The sequence below is a fragment of the Hyla sarda genome, chromosome 8, assembly GCF_029499605.1.
Source record: "Hyla sarda isolate aHylSar1 chromosome 8, aHylSar1.hap1, whole genome shotgun sequence".
Classification (NCBI taxonomy): Eukaryota; Metazoa; Chordata; class Amphibia; order Anura; family Hylidae; genus Hyla; species Hyla sarda.
Window position 1 is genome coordinate 20,434,770 of NC_079196.1, and position 12,370 is coordinate 20,447,139.

Genomic DNA, 12,370 nt, shown 5'->3' on the forward strand with positions numbered 1-12,370 from the left:
CATTCTTAGTGTCGACTGGGACAGAACAGTGACTTCAGCTACAAATAACACTTCGGCCCTAGGTGTTTGTTTTCCTAGGCCAGTGTTTCCCAACCAGGATGCCTCCAGCTGTTACAAAACTATAACTCCCAGCATGCCCGGACAGCCGAAGGCTGTCCGGGCATGCTGCGAGTTGTAGTTTTGCAACAGCTGGTGGCACCCTGGTTGGGAAAACTAGCCTGGTAAGAGCAAAGCTAGGAGATGTTGCACTGGCCTAGTGCGTAATTCATGAGCTTTTAACCCTTGATAGGTCAATATAAGGAAACATCAATTATTCGGCTTGTTGTGCCTTGGTGACATGAGATGTACAAACATTCATTGCACTGATCGTGCCCTTGCGGTTATGCGGCTCCCACTCTGTACGTTGTTTATCTATAGGATTGATATGAACCGGCTGTGTATATACGTATTTGCCGGATTTACCCTCTGAGTTATGTCTCCTTCCTCTCCAGCCCGATCCTCGAAGCTTTTGGAAATGCCAAGACGGTTTACAATAACAACTCGAGCCGCTTCGGAAAATTCATCCAGCTGCACTTCTCCCAGCAGGGCCACATCCAGGGGGGCCGCGTGGTGGACTGTATCCTTCTTATAGAGCGTAAAGGGACAGGTTCAGGTCATGGGCAGCGTACGCGGCTGTACAAAAAACCTCATTACTCTGACTTTTCTTCATGGAAGAACCCTCTAAAGTGCGTGTCTCTTACAGGGGAAGCAGAAATTCAATTCTCACTTTCCAAATGAACACGGACTCACGGGCGATCAGATCATCAGCCGAGCTAAGCACGAGAGAATACTCTGCAGAAGTGGAATTAGATCATTACTAAAAATAACGGCATGGGCAGAAGTGACAATACACGAATACCAGACCGAATATACCGCAAAAGCTGATATTAATTTCAGTGATGCAATAAAAATCCTAGGTAGAAAAATAATATAAAAAAATGACTTCTATAATACTGCCACTTTATGTACAAGAATATAACTACTATAATACTACTCGAATATACGGTAACTACTACAATACTGCCTCCTATATACAAGAATATAACTACTATAATACTGCTCCTATATACAAGGATATAACTACTATAATACTGCTCCTATATACAAGAATATAACTACTATAATACTGCTCCTATATACAAGGATATAACTACTATAATACTGCTCCTATATACAAGAATATAACTACTATAATACTGCTCCTATATACAAGAATAATAACTACTATAATACTGCTCCTATATACAAGAATATAACTACTATAATACTGCTCCTATATACAAGAATATAACTACTATAATACTGTCTCCTATATACAAGAATATAACCACTATAATACTGCTCCTATATACAAGAATATAAACTACTACAATACTGCCTCCTATATACAAGAATATAACCACTATAATACTGCTCTTATATACAAGAATATAACTACTATAATACTGCCTCCTATATACAAGAATATAACTACTATAATACTGCTCCTATATACAAGAATATAACTACTATAATACTGCCCCCTATATACAAGAATATAACTACTATAATACTGCTCTTTATATACAAGAATATAACTACTATAATACTGCTCCTATATACAAGAATATAACTACTATAATACTGCCCCCTATATACAAGAATATAACTACTATAATTCTGCTCTTATATACAAGAATATAACTACTATAATACTGCTCCTATATACAAGAATATAACTACTATAATACTGCCTCCTATATACAAGAATATAACTACTATAATACTGCTCCTATATACAAGAATATAACTACTATAATACTGCTCCTATATACAAGAATATAACTACTATAATACTGCTCCTATATACAAGAATATAACTACTATAATACTGCTCCTATATAGAAGAATATAATACTATATAATGGTCACCTCCTGATGTCATGTGAGACTTTTGTCTCTTAACGTGTAAAAATGAAACCAGTTTAGGGCTGGGAAGTGGAACAGCATCTTCCTCTGTTTTGCAGGATTGTGAAAGGGCGAGAGAAATATATATTTCCGTGTCTGGTTCGGTTATGAGCAGGTATACAGCAGAAAGGGGAATGATGATCTTGTGTTCTGCAGAATCCCCTACCCAGTATCTGTTTAGGATTAGACACATGGCAGATGCCTGTGTGCGCTCCTGTAACTTCTTGTCTGGAAGCAAATCCTACAACGTATTTCAGATCAATGTTCTTCTCGTCTATTGTAAAATGTCAATTTTTTTTTTATTGCTGAGGGTATATTCTGAATTCAGGAAATAAAGCAGATTTTTGTAGAATGAAAGATGTTATGCAATTTTTTTCGTTTACTTTTTGCATCCCTTACTCCTGGTCTTCAAGATCTCTGTGCTGTCACCGAATTAGAACCTTTTTTTAATAACACTACAGCACACCCTCAGAGGAGCAGATCCTGCTCCCCTATACTATATTGCTATAGCACACCCTGAGAAGCATCAGCAGGATAGAGGACATTATAGAGCAGTACTGAGCAGTGTTCTATCATGGCCCAAGCTGCTGACATTATTGAGCAGTATTGAGCAATGTTCTACCCTGGCCCAAGCTGCTGACATTATAGAGCAGTACTGAGCAGTGTTCCACACTGGCCCAAGCTGCTGACATTATAGAGCAATACTGAGCAATGTTCTACCCTGGCCCAAGCTGCTGACATTATAGAGCAGTACTGAGCAGTGTTCTACACTGGCCCAAGCTGCTGACATTATAGAGCAGTACTGAGCAGTGTTCTACACTGGCCCAAGCTGTTGACATTATGGAGCAGTACTGAGCAGTGTTCTACCCTCTATGTCCAGATGCTGCAGTAAGGCAAGGGCTTCGTGTTGACTTTGGTCATTTGACATGAAGATGGCAATGTCGAAATCTAATGATTGTCAATGTAGGTCATGTTGTAACTTAAGACACAGTTACTGTGACTGGTCACCAGTGGCACGCCACCATTGACCTCCAGCTGTTGCAAAACTACAAGTCCCAGCATGGCTGGACAGCCAAAGGCTGTCCGGCCATGCTATGAGTTGTAGTTTTGCGACAGCTGGAGGCACCCTGGTTAGGATACATTACATAATGAACACATAGTGCTATGCGCCGCAGGATTCATTTTTGGGGTAAATATTATTTATTCAGATAAAATACCTTTTTTTAAACCTCTTCCTGCTTCTGACTATTGTTCCCTGTATTTTTAATTTTTTTGTTTGAGTCTTAAAAATAATTGTATACACATATGCCTGGAGAACCCCCTGACGTAAGGCTTAATAACATGATGTGAACAGAGCCTTACACTGTCTATCCGTGACAATGACGGACTTTCGTGTTTGCCTACACATATATATATATCTCTTATTTAAAATCTGCCGTACAGATGTGATGCAGCAGAGCGAAGAGGGTGACCGCCCCCTAGTGTCTTCTTTAGACATTACATTCAAGTTGTCTGAGTGTAAATGACGAAAATATTTAGATATATTTTATATAATATTTTTTTCTGTTACTTTCCTTAACTGCTGTTATTACCAGATTTACTGGAGAAGGTAAGTTTATCCCAGTATCTGCCATCGGGGGGCGCATTTTTCTAATTCTTGCAGGTAAGAGCGTAAACCCTTCTAACTCTGCCAGTTCTGTTCCTCATTTCTGCCCATAGACCCGAGTGACGCGGCAGAGTCCTGGAGAAAGGAACTATCACATATTCTACGCTCTACTTGCGGGGGCCAGTACGGAGGAAAGAGGTAGAGTCCTGGTATCTCTTATATTCTCTGTATAATAATTAGTGAGGAGCGGCAGGCGCCATATTTGAATTTGCGATATTCTGCAAATATATTGACGATTATTCGTCCTATGTTTGCGAAATACACATATTCGCTATGTTCATTCACTTTTTTTTCCATGCGAAAATTGGCATGAAAAATTTGCATAAAAATTAGCATGTGGGGAAAAAAGTAAAATTTGCATGTGAAAAAAAACCAAAACGAATATTTGTCATTATGAATATATAGCACTATATTCTAAGTGGCGATATTCGCAATAAAAATTTGCATTACGAATATTCGTGCTCAACAATAGCGCGAATATTCATAATGCAAATTTTTATCGCGAATATCGGCACTTCGCGATTTTTCACAAATATTTAGTGCTATATATTTGTAATAACGAATATTCGTGTTTTTTGTTTTTTTTCTTATGCAAATTTTGATGAAAGTTTTCCATGCGAATAGGGGTCTATCGCGTAGATCTGTTTCTTTATTTTTTATTTTTTTTCACATGCTAATTTTTTATGCGAATTTTCCATGCAAATTTTTGCATGGGGAAAAAAAAAGTTAATGAACATAGCGAATATGCGAATTTCGTGAACATAGGACGAATAATCATCAATATATTTGGAAAATATCGCAAATTCTAATATGGCCCCTGCTGCTCAACACTAATAATAATGTATAATGCAGTGGATGCCGTTGGCTGTCCGGGCATGCTGGGAGTTGTAGTTTTGCAACAGCTGCAGGCACCCTGTTGAGCTTGTCTGTGTCCCGGCTGCAGTCTGAGATTTAGGACTCCAGCAAGTCTGAAATCTATAAAAAATAACTGGTAGGGAGACCCCTAGTGGTCATTTTTTCAAAGTGGAAAATTAAATAGAAAGAAGCATATTTTTTAATTAAGTTATTCTGCATACATTAATCTATAATATATCAAAAGTTTTTTTGATGAAAGGTACCCTTGAATATCTGCTGTTTAATGATTGGCCGCCCTGTGTTTACAGAAGCGCTCTCCCTCTCGGATCCCCACTCCTATCAGTATCTCAGCTCCTCTGGGTGTGTGACGGCCGAGGGACTCAACGATAAAGACATGTTTAACAAAGTTTTGGTGAGTCAAATGACCGAAATCGGAAATGTAACCAATGGTTTGCAAATAGACTTCTCAATAAAGTGGTCACTCAACTTACAATGGCCTCAGGTTACAATATTTTCAGTCTTTTCTGGATCATTGTAACTTGAAACCAGACACAACATACAATGTACAGACAGTCCAGATCTGTGATACCTGTCAATGGCTGAAAGAACCGACCAATCAGAATTACTGAAGTGTATGCACTGACTGGTGTCTGTTAGCGCCCCCTACAGTGCAGGAAGGTATTACATGTCTGTACTACTCTTTACCTGTATTACTGAAGTGCATGCACTGACTGGTGTCTTGTCGCGCCCCCTACAATGCAGTGAAGTACTGTAGGGGTTCTGTACTACTCTTTACCTGTATTACTGAAGTGTATGCACTGACTGGTGTCTGGTAGCACCCCCCTACAGTACAGGGAGGTATTACATGTTCTATACTCTTTACCTGTACCAGGATTAGCTGCTCCTTTGGACACCAGGTGAGGGCGGCTCCATGTTACTTTTTCAGGACCCTGAAGAAGCTCCTGTCCTCTACATAGACAGTGATTACAGCTCCCAGCAGATCTTTCTTACTTTTATATGTAAGGATTTGCTTTATCTATATTAGTTATCTATTTACTTTTCTTAAATCCTCACTTTTAACTATTTTTGGATGACATTTTGGGGCTTCAGAACCAATTACCAGGTTTCCATAGAGTTATGGTCTCAACATACAATGGTCATCCTGGGACCAATTTATATTGTAACTTGAGGGACCATTGTACATTATTCCCAAATTCCAGGACCTTGATCGCTGTATGAATCAAATCCATTTACTATACAGTGATCCCTCAACTTACAATGGCCTCAACATACAATAGTTTCAACATACAATGGTCTTTTCTGGACCATCGTAAGTTGAAACCAGACTCAACATACAATGTACAGACAGTCCAGATCTGTGAAATGTGTCAATGGCTGAAAGAACCGACCAATGAAAATGGGCATTTTACTGGTAAAACCCCTGTATTACTGAAGCCTATGCACTGACTGGTGTCTGGTAGCGCCCCCTACAGTACAGGGAAGTATTACATGTTCTGTACACTTTACCTGTATTACTGAAGTATATGCACTGACTGGTGTCTGGTAGCGCCCCCTACAGTACAGGGAGGTATTACATGTTCTGTACTCTTTACCTGTACCAGGGTTACCTGCTCCTTTGGACACCTGGTGAGGGCGACTCCATGTTACTTTTTTATGACACTGTGTACTGTACAGGACCCTGGAGAAGCTCCTGTCCTCTACATAGGCAAGTGTTTCCCAAGAGTGGCCCCAGCGGTTGCAAAACTACAACTCCCAGCATGCCCGGACAGCCTTTGGCTGTCCGGGCATGCTGGGAGTTGTAGTTTTGCAATGGCTGGAGGCTCCCTGCATGGGAAACACTGAAATAGACAGTGATTTCAGCTCCCAGCAGATCTTTTCCTACTTTTATATATAAGGATTTGCTTTATCTGTATTAGTTATCTACTTTTTGGAGACATTTTGGTGCCTTTAGAACCAATTACCATAGAGTTATGGTCTCAACATACAATGGTTTCCACATACAATGGTCGTCCCAGAACCAATTAATATTGTAACTTGAGGGACCACTGTATTGGTCTTTTCCTGTGCACTTTTATACTTTTATATTATCATTTATGCTCCATTCTCATCCAGAGATGCATTCAGAATTCTGCAGGTTTACTGTTGGCTCTCTGGTTGCAGACCCTGCCTGAGCTGCACTCTGTTGTGGATTTAAAGGGGTACTCCAGTGCTTAGACATCTTATCACCTATCCAAAGGATAGGGGATAAGATGCCTGATCGCGGGAGTCCCGCTGCTGGGGACCCCCATGATCTTGCACACGGCACCCCGTTTGTAATCAGTCCCAGAGCGTGTTCGCTACAGGGCGGTAATCAGTCGCTGGTAATCAGCTCCAGGGACTGATTACAAACGGGGTGCCGCGTGCAAGATCACGGGGGTCCCCAGCGGCGGTACCCCCCCGATCAGGCATCTTATCCCCTATCCTTTGGATAGGGGATAAGATGTCTAAGCACCGGAGTACCCCTTTAAGGTCTTTTGTTTTGTGGGCAATATAGACAAAGATTTTACAAAAATGCCCAATATCACAGTGTAAAATAAAATTTTGTCATGTAGCTTTAATCACTTAAATTTTGTAGAGAAAGATGATGAAAGAATCACATGACTAGTCACAAAAAAAGTGACAAGAACTGCATCTTGGGAATGAAAAACGTGCGTTTTTTTTTTTTTTTTTTTTTTTTTTGTGTGTGGCTTTTTTTCGTTCTTTTTTCCCAGGTCAGAAAAATGCCAAATTAAACCTCAATGTAACCTTTGCCTTAGTCATTCTTTAATAATTGTTGTTTTCTGGTCACAGACAGCGCTGCAAGTGATGGATTTCAGTGATGAAGAAATACGAGAAGTATGGAAGTTGCTTTCTGGCACGCTGCAAATGGGGAACCTGGAGTTCATGACTGCAGGGGGCGCTCAGATCACAACCAAAGCAGGTGACAATCTCTATTATGTAAAATGTGTACATTTTTTGTTAATAAAAACAAAATGCAATACATTGATGCAAGAACAATGATAAGGGGTTATAATAAGTGATTGCACACAACTTGCATGACTCTAGATTTCTGCTCAGCTCAGGCAAGATGGCAGCCCCCATAATCATGTACAAAAAATGTTAAATAAAACAAAATTAAAGAAAAAAAAAACAGAAAATGTAAACAGTCTCTAATTAGAAAAACTCTAGGTTAGTGGTCTCCAAATTGTGGACCTCCAGATTTAGCAAAACTACAACTCCCAGCATGCCCGGACTGCCAACTGCTGTCTGGGAAAGCTGGGTGTTGTAGTTTGGCAATATCTGGAGGTCCACAGTTTCGAGACCACTGACCTAGAGTTTCCCTAATTGGAGACTTTACATTTCCTGTTTTTTTTTGTTTTGTTTTATTTAGTAATGACATTTTTTTTTTTTATTCTATTATAATATTATATATACTAGCTGAGTACCCGGCGTTTCCCGGTTTTTCCTTCCTAATCCTTGTTGGGCAGGAAAATAAACAAAGGAGGAAGCTTTTGACTTCAAATCCCATCCCCATATATTGTTGTCATATCCCGACCTCCTATCCCCGACCTCCTATTTCGACCCGTAATATGTGACCAGGTATTACTGAAATATCTCCAGCCGTACGGAAATTATGTGGGAACATACATTTCCCATTGACTTGCATGGGACTTAAAACAAAAACCCCGACCCTCACAAATGGGGTTGGTTAAGGGTTAAATTAACTGTCCTATATTTTAAGTGGACATATAAGTAACATGTGACCAAGTCTTATCGAAATATCTCCAGCCGTTTGGAAGTTATGCAGTAACATATATTTTCCTTTAAACATAAACCCCGCCCCTGGCAAATGGGGGTGAGTAAGGGTTAAATCACCTATCCTATGTTTGTTGTTTGTTGGTGACATATAAGTAACATGTGGCCAAGTTTCATGTTAATATCTTTAGCTGTTTGGAAGTGATGCTGGAACATACACACATACATACATACATACACACACACACACACACACACACGTTGAGTTTTATATATATATATATATATATATATATATATATATATATATATATATATACAGGAGAATACAGCAGCACACTGCTAGCACAAAGATATAGATGAAACATGAGTATATAGATAAAAAATGAGTATATATACTCATAAAAAATGAGTATATATACTCATTTTTTATCTATATACTCATGTTGTATCTATATCTTTGTGCTAGCAGTGTGCTACTGTATTCTCCTGTTGCTGTATATTTAGCCCAGCAGCCTTCTCCTGCAAGCCAGGTTTTTACAATAGTTTGGATCAATAGCGCTGGCCAATTTATTCTTTGGTTTTATATATATATTATTTATAAAATAATTTGTTATCTATTTAAGAAAGAGAGATTCTGAAATCTTGCAGTTCTCATTCTGGCCACTAGGGCTAACACTAAGCTGAGACTTCCTGTCCTGTCTGTGATGATAAGGAGGAAGGCTGTTGGAAAGTTATCAGTACAGCATTACAGTAAAAGGTGACACCACTAAACAGTATGGCGCCAGCTGTTGGTGTGAATGAGCCCTAATAAGCTATTTTTTCTCTCTCCCTCAGTTTTGAGCGATGTGGCCGACCTGTTGGGATTGGACTCCTTCCAGCTTTCAGAAGTGCTCACTCAGAGATCAATGATTCTGAGGGGGGAAGAGATCAGTTCTCCCCTCACAGTGGAGCAGGTGAGATTGTCCTCATCTGACTAAACAGAGTTCCATTGCAGTGGGGGGCGATAGCTTGGACCGCACTCCCCCATTTATGTTGAGAACAGATTGGTGTGGGCAATAACTTTAAGAATGATAAATGGTCACAGATGTTTGACCAGGGGAAAGGGAGACCCTATGGAGATGGAGAGGAAAAGGGGGGGGGGGATGTACATACTCACCCAGACTCCATCTTCATATACTCACCCAGGGCGGCTTCAGCCAGCCTATGGCCACGCTGCTTCGCGACAAGCTGCCATATTGAGGTGGGCAGGGGCAAGTGGAGGACCCAGGGTACTCTGCCAGGCGCTGGCCGTTGGCGATAAGGGGTTAACGGCCAATACTCTATGCACTGTGCCCCTTTGTCGCATGTGGGAGATCAGATAGCGTAATATTATGTTTGATACTTGTCTTTGTTTGTACCCCATAATTGTAAGCGCTGCGGAATCTGTAGGCGCTATATAAATAAATAAATAAATAGCGCCATACTCCTGTCGTCCAATTTTGAAAAAACAACAAAGGAAAAAGAACCTAACTAGACTTATTGAACTAGAAAATAATAAAAGAAAAGACCAGGTCTGGAGAGATCTCCAGACCTGTGTCTGCCTCCTACTGACACTAAGCTAAAACTGATTAGCTCTGTGCCTGTGGGCGGGTATATCCTGCTGGGAGGAGCCAACTTCTTTTTTTGCCGAGTGTCAGCCTCCTTGCAGCAGCAGTATACACCCATGGTCTCCTGTGTCCCCCAATGAAGCAACCGCGGAAAATTCTTTTCCACCAGAGTACCCCTTTAATTTGAGGTGGAATTCTGCAAGCGGAAATTCAGAAACGTGAGTGGGAGTGCGGAATCCCATAGAAGTCTAAGGGTATGTTCACACTAGGTAATTCCCGCGAAATTCCGTAAGCGGAATTCATCGGTCGGAATTACGCGCTGTGAACATAAACATCAATGTGAATGGATTTCCGCGAGACCCATTCACACAGAGCAATTTCAGCAGCGGACAACATTCTTTGCGCGGAAGTCCGCGAGCACTACATAGCCGTCAATGGTGATGACGCAGTGTCGCGCGGTCCTACTGCCGAAGTATTTCGGCGGCGGCCTCCAGAATGAAATCTCCGCTCGCGGAATTCTGCGAGCGGAGATTCCATTCAAACTCCGTAGTGTGAACATACCCTTAGGGCTTTTAATTTGAGGCGAAATTCTGCAAGCGGAAATTCTGCGTGTGAATAGACCCTAAGGCTGGGTTCACACTGCAGAATTTCTGGGCAGAACTTCTGCCGGAGATCTAGCCGGCGGTGCTAGGACTGAGCAGACTACACTGCTGCCCCCATAGACTGCAATGCATTTCTGGGTGTATCTTTTGGAAGATTTGCTCAGAAATGCATTGACATCTATGGGGACGGCAATGCAGTCCCTGCGGTCCTAGTGCTGCTGGCTTTGTCTCCGGCAGAAATTCTGCCCAGAAATTCCTTAGTGTGAACCTAGACTGCCGCAAAGTGTATATGGGCACCTTTTACTTACCGTTGCAGTACCCCCTTGAGTGTACACTCACTTCATCCATGCCATCTTCTCTATCTCCTCAGGCTATAGACTCTCGAGACTCCCTGGCGATGGCGCTCTACGCTCAGTGTTTCTCTTGGTTGCTGGGGAAAATAAATGCCCGTGTCCGGGGAAAGGAAAACTTCAAGTCCATCGGGATTCTAGATATTTTTGGATTTGAAAATTTCCAGGTAATTTGAAAATTTCTCCACTTTGAGACGGCCTCCAATTTTGAACAAAATTTCACAATGAAAGGGAATCTGCAGACACTATTAGGAAGCTTTAAAGGGGTACTCCGCTGCTCAGCATTTGAAACAAACGGTTCCAAACGCTGGAGCCAGCGCCGGGAGCTCGTGATGTCATGGCCCTGCCCCCTCATGACATCTCGCCCCGCCCCCTCAATGCAAGTCTATGGGAGGGGGGCGTGACGTCCGTCACGCCCCCTCCCATAGACTTGCATTGAGGGGGCGGGGTGTGATGTCATGAAGGGGCGGGGCTGTACATCACGAGCTGCCGGCTCTGGCGTTCGAAACAGTTTGTTCCAAACGCTGAGCAGCGGAGTACCCCTTTAAGGGTATAAAAGCAAACTGCACCTTCCCTGGAGCCAAATTTTATAAAACTGCCTTTTGATTTCTGAGCCAAGTGTCGAGGAGGCGGGGCTGAGCTGATCAAGTGCCACTTTATGCCACGCCTCCTCCCTTTAACTCTCTTATTCTTCTGTTGTCCAGATAAACCGGTTTGAGCAGTTCAATATTAACTATGCCAATGAGAAGCTCCAGGAATATTTCAACAAGCACATCTTCTCCCTGGAACAGCTGGAATATAACAGGTTAATAGACCTTTGTTTTCTCTACAAACTTAATTCGGAACAATAGAAATATTTGGCTGTGAAGTGGCGCGGAGCCTTTAACCCTCCAGCAGAGGAATTTGTGTCATAAAAAATTATTGTGTAATGAAAAACTTCTGTTACATTTTGAGGGGAATGGGAAGGTTTCTATTCAGTGACAGCAAGCAAGAATTACTTCACAATGTATATTATAAAGATGCTAAACTTTTATTGTACTGTTTGTGTTGCAGAGAAGGAATACAGTGGGAAGCTATAGACTGGATGGACAATGCAGAATGCTTGGATCTTGTGGAAAAGGTGAGATTTGGACTGTGTTTTAACCCCTTAAGGTCATAGCCCATTTTGACCTTAAAGGGGAACTCTGGTGGATACATGTAGAAAACAAATGTTTTCAAATCAACTGGTGCCTGAAAGTTAAACAGATTTGTAAATTACTTCTATTAAAAAAAATCTTAATCCTTCCAATACTTATTAGCTGCTGTATAAAACAGAGAAATTTGTGAATTTCTTTTCTGTCTGACAACAGTGCTCTCTGCTGACACCTCTGTCCGTGTCAGGAACTGTCCAAATTAGAAGCAAGTCCCCATAGCAAACCTCTCCTGCTCTGGATAGTTCCTGACAGGGACAGAGGTGTCAGCAGAGAGCACTGTTGTCAGGATGGAAAGAACTTCAGCAGCTGATAAGTACTAGAAGGGTTAAGATTT

The 12,370-nt window shown here is 41.3% G+C and overlaps 1 protein-coding gene across 1 annotated transcript in view; it reads left to right on the top strand.

Moving 5' to 3' along the window:
- Window positions 1–12,370, top strand: part of LOC130284930 (unconventional myosin-X-like) — a gene marked incomplete in the record, with an annotated part of 133,323 nt that overhangs the window by 55,552 nt on the left and 65,401 nt on the right. The window contains 9 exon segments of the mRNA XM_056535898.1: window positions 492–616; window positions 3,582–3,595; window positions 3,706–3,790; window positions 4,816–4,919; window positions 7,358–7,487; window positions 9,140–9,258; window positions 10,864–11,010; window positions 11,548–11,648; window positions 11,897–11,963. Of these exon segments, the coding sequence (XP_056391873.1) occupies window positions 492–616; window positions 3,582–3,595; window positions 3,706–3,790; window positions 4,816–4,919; window positions 7,358–7,487; window positions 9,140–9,258; window positions 10,864–11,010; window positions 11,548–11,648; window positions 11,897–11,963 (892 nt within the window).